The 3,842-nt window shown below is 38.9% G+C and overlaps 1 protein-coding gene across 1 annotated transcript in view; it reads left to right on the forward strand.

Annotated features, from left to right (window-relative positions):
* LOC121812496 (junctophilin-1-like) overlaps positions 1-648 on the forward strand; it is a 1,493-nt gene extending 845 nt beyond the window's left edge. The window contains exon 2 of the mRNA XM_042214887.1: positions 71-648. Within this exon, the coding sequence (XP_042070821.1) occupies positions 71-99 (29 nt within the window). The 3' untranslated portion in view covers positions 100-648. The remainder of the gene's footprint in view (positions 1-70) is intronic.
* The last annotated feature ends 3,194 nt before the right edge of the window (positions 649-3,842 follow it).

Here is a 3,842-nt window from a genome sequence, read left to right on the forward strand (position 1 = left end):
GTGTGTGTGTGTGTGTGTGTGTGTGTGTGTGTGTGTGTGTGTGTGTGTGTGTGTGTGTGTGATGTGACAGCACACTCTGGAAATCCCCACCTGGCCTGAAGATACACCAACCAGCCCTGACGTTGAACATAAAAAACAACTAAAATGCTAATATTTAATTGTTTATGTGGCCATAATGTGTCCTCTGTGATAGAACTACTCACATGCATGTAGAACAGAAGTGGCCCATGTGTCCCTGAGCCCATCATGGATGTTTTGCGGCTGCTCTGAAAATGGGGATTTTAAATGGTGTCAGTTGTTTCATTCTAACCCAAATCAAAGGGTGATTAAAGGATTGCAAGGGGACATCAGGTCACACATAATGTTTTTGTCACCATCAACTAAAATGCTTGTGCTTACTAGTGGTGTTCCTAGCCACTAATTTCTTTGTTGACTAACCTACCAGTGTAAAACTAAGGAACACTCAGTGAGTTAAATGTGAAAGCTGTTTAATAGAAAATGTCAAAAACTGATAACAAAGCCGTTTTAAATCACTGATCACGTTCTTCAATAATGAATCATGCCGTGCCTTATCAACGTTACATGTTATATTTCTGTGAAGGTTCTCAGTCATCCAGGTCATCGTAGTCTAAGGAGCTTGGAGAGAAAAGCATCTGGACTTCTGGACTTCTTTAAATTGCTTGAAGACGTTAGGGGGTCCATTGTCCCTCCCACAGGGCTTAAATCTGGGACTCTCCACCATTTGACCTTAGATCTGAAGAAGCTTCTCGGATGAGAGGTGAAACGTCTTCAAGCAACTTAAAGAAGTCCAGACGCTTTTCTTTCCAAGCTCCTTAGGTTACATGTTATACTCCAGACGATGAAGAAGAAAAACACTTAAAACAAACAGATGTTAAATATGAAAACATGTTACTACAGAAGATGTTCACGTATTACTAAAATATGACAAATTAACCACTGAAAAACTCATAAATTGTGACGGAAAAGTGTGCCATGCATTATGAATGATGGACAATGTTTGAAAATCCATGACAACCGTTTTGCTAAAAATCAAAAATAACAACGCAATAAATCATCCTGCCATTTTCTTCTGCTTATCTGAAGAAAATTATCCCTATACCACACCTTCTCATTTAATGTTTTTTTTTTTTTTTTTACTTTCATGTCTATTTACATTGTAGATTCTCACTGAAGGCTTCAAAACTGTGAATGAACACATATAGTAGGGGTGGGTTTTGATTATCGATTTATCAATTAAAATCACTTCTAGCTTGGATAACGATTCATTAAAATCCTGAATCGATTTTTTTAATATAAATTTATTTTACTTCATGCACAGCTCTCTAAAAATCTGTTTTCTGCATTATTCGCTTGCTTATTACGCACCAGTCTACCGTTGTTTACAGGCTGTCGGCCGCTGTTTTTTTTCCTTTTACTTACTTCTGACAAGAAAGCCTCATTTCTGCTGTTCAACACTGAACAAATTTAAACTTTTTAAAATTGAAAAACTCTCAGCTGTGTCTCTAATAAAACCTCTGTAACTTTGCTCTGCTTCACTTCAGCAGCATCAGGTAACGTTCATATGTTGATTAATGGTTTTCTTTCGTTTTTGATCTACTGCTGAATACTTTTATAAAATCCCAGAACAGGAAAATCACCTTCATGCTTTTCTATGTTTTATTCTCAGTTACTTTGACACAAAGGCCTCTGCTGTGATGTTTACACCTTTGTCTCGCAAGTGTCAGTTTTCTTTTTATAGATATAAAAATATGGATATGTACTGATGCATGATCTGAATTATACTATTTCTGACTGTCTGAGGCAAAATTTCCCCGAATTGAATCGAATCGATTCAAGAAATCAGTGACGATACCCAGCCCTAGTTTCTAGTTTCTAGTCAGCCTTGCATTATTTAGTCTACCAGCCTAAATACATGGCTTGGCTTCTGTTTCATGACTATTTACATTGTAGATTCTCACTTAAATTATGTAGTAAAAAAAGTGTGAAACAACTCAAAACATGTTTTATATGTTAGATCCTTCCTAACAGCCGCCTTTGCTTTGATTCCTGCTTTGCTCACTCTTGGCGTTCTCTCCATGAGCTTCATGAGGTCGTCACCTGAAACGGTTTCCAACAGTCTTGAAGGAGTTCAGAGATGCTGAGCACTTGTTGGTCCTTTGCCTTCACTCTGCGCTCCATCTCATCCCAAACCATCTCCACTGGGTTTATGTCAGGTGACTGTGGAGGCCAGACCATCTGGTGCAGCACTCCATCACTCTCCTTCTTGGTCAAACAGCCCTCACACAGCCTGCAGGTGTGTTTGGGGTCATCGTCCTGTTGAACAATACATGATGGGATGGCATGTTGCTGCTGGGTCAGTGTGCCTTCAGTTTTGAATAAATCCCGAACAGTGTCACCAGTAAAGCCCCCCACACCAGCAAACCATCAACTCCATGGTTCATGGTGGGAACCATGAACCATGGACCATGTTGTTTCTCTTTAATAATAATAATAATAATAATAATGGATTGGATTTATATAGTGCTTTTCAAGGCACCCAACGCGCTTTACAATGCCACTATTCATTCACTCTCACATTCATACACTGGTGGAAGCAGCTATGGTTGTAGCCACAGCTGCCCTGGGACAGACTGACAGAAGCGAGGCTGCCATATCGCACCATCGGCCCCTCTGGCCGATGGTGCGATATGGCCTTTACTTAGCTGATTGGGTCTTGCCATAATATGAACTCTAACAGCTGTCAAATAGGGCTGTCAGCTGTGCATCAACCTGACTTCTGCACAACACAGATGATGGTCCCAACACCACCAATGAACCCTGACAGGCTCACCTGTGAGGTGAAACCATTTCAGGTGACGACATCATGAAGCTGAGAGAAGGCCGAGGGTTTGCAGCTGGTTGGCTTCTTTCTTGAATCTAAATTCTAAAACATATTTTGAGTTATTTATCTTTTCTTTTTTTGCTACATAATTCCATATATGTTGCTTGATATATTTGATGTAATTATCTACATATGTACATATATTGTGCATATATAATGCATATGTGTGTGTAATCATCACAGCTGCACAGAAAGATTAAATTGATTAAGTGCTTGCTGCAATCTTGGTGTTGCTGTTTAATGCTAAAGCTCTGTGTTAAAACTGATAAAATTAAAAAGCTTGATTTTTGTGTCCACTTCTGACACCATCATGCCACAAAACGAGAGTTGGAAATCCATTAATGTTGTTGCGTAATTTTATTGCTTGATTGGGCATTGGTGATAAATCGCCTACATATGCAACTGAAATCAAATCAGTATAATTTGTCAGCTCAATTTGTAATTCTTATATGGCACTTTGATATTTCAGAAGGCCTTCTGCTTCTAGATTATGATAGTTTTTTCTGTAAAGCGGATGTAGGTGGTATTATGAAAGGAATATAATGAAAGACTGGCTCAATAGACCTAAATTACAGAAATCATAACAGTTTTACAGTTATGTATACAGTTATTCATAGATCTTACAGAAACCAGTCTAGTCTGGTGTTTTCAGTCGGACTCTGGAGGCTTATGCCTCATTGCAAAGTAGCTGCTTGGAGTTATGTTTGGCCATCCAACAGACTTCTCAGTGTCTCAAGTTACTTCAGTCTTTTAAAATAGAACATCCTGACATTCTACAGCTGAAAGTACCAGTGCCACAGCTCTCCTAATCAGGCTACAAAGCTAACAGTTTTTTCACTTAATGTCAGACACTGGTCGTAGTTTTAGAATCGCAAAAACTCCCAGCTGTCAAAATCTTTTCTTAGACTCAAACATGTTAAGAGACACATACAGTTATTTG

Source organism: Haplochromis burtoni, unplaced genomic scaffold (genome assembly GCF_018398535.1).
Source record: "Haplochromis burtoni strain Fernald_Lab_line unplaced genomic scaffold, NCSU_Asbu1 Contig_622, whole genome shotgun sequence".
In the NCBI taxonomy this organism is placed as follows: Eukaryota; Metazoa; Chordata; class Actinopteri; order Cichliformes; family Cichlidae; genus Haplochromis; species Haplochromis burtoni.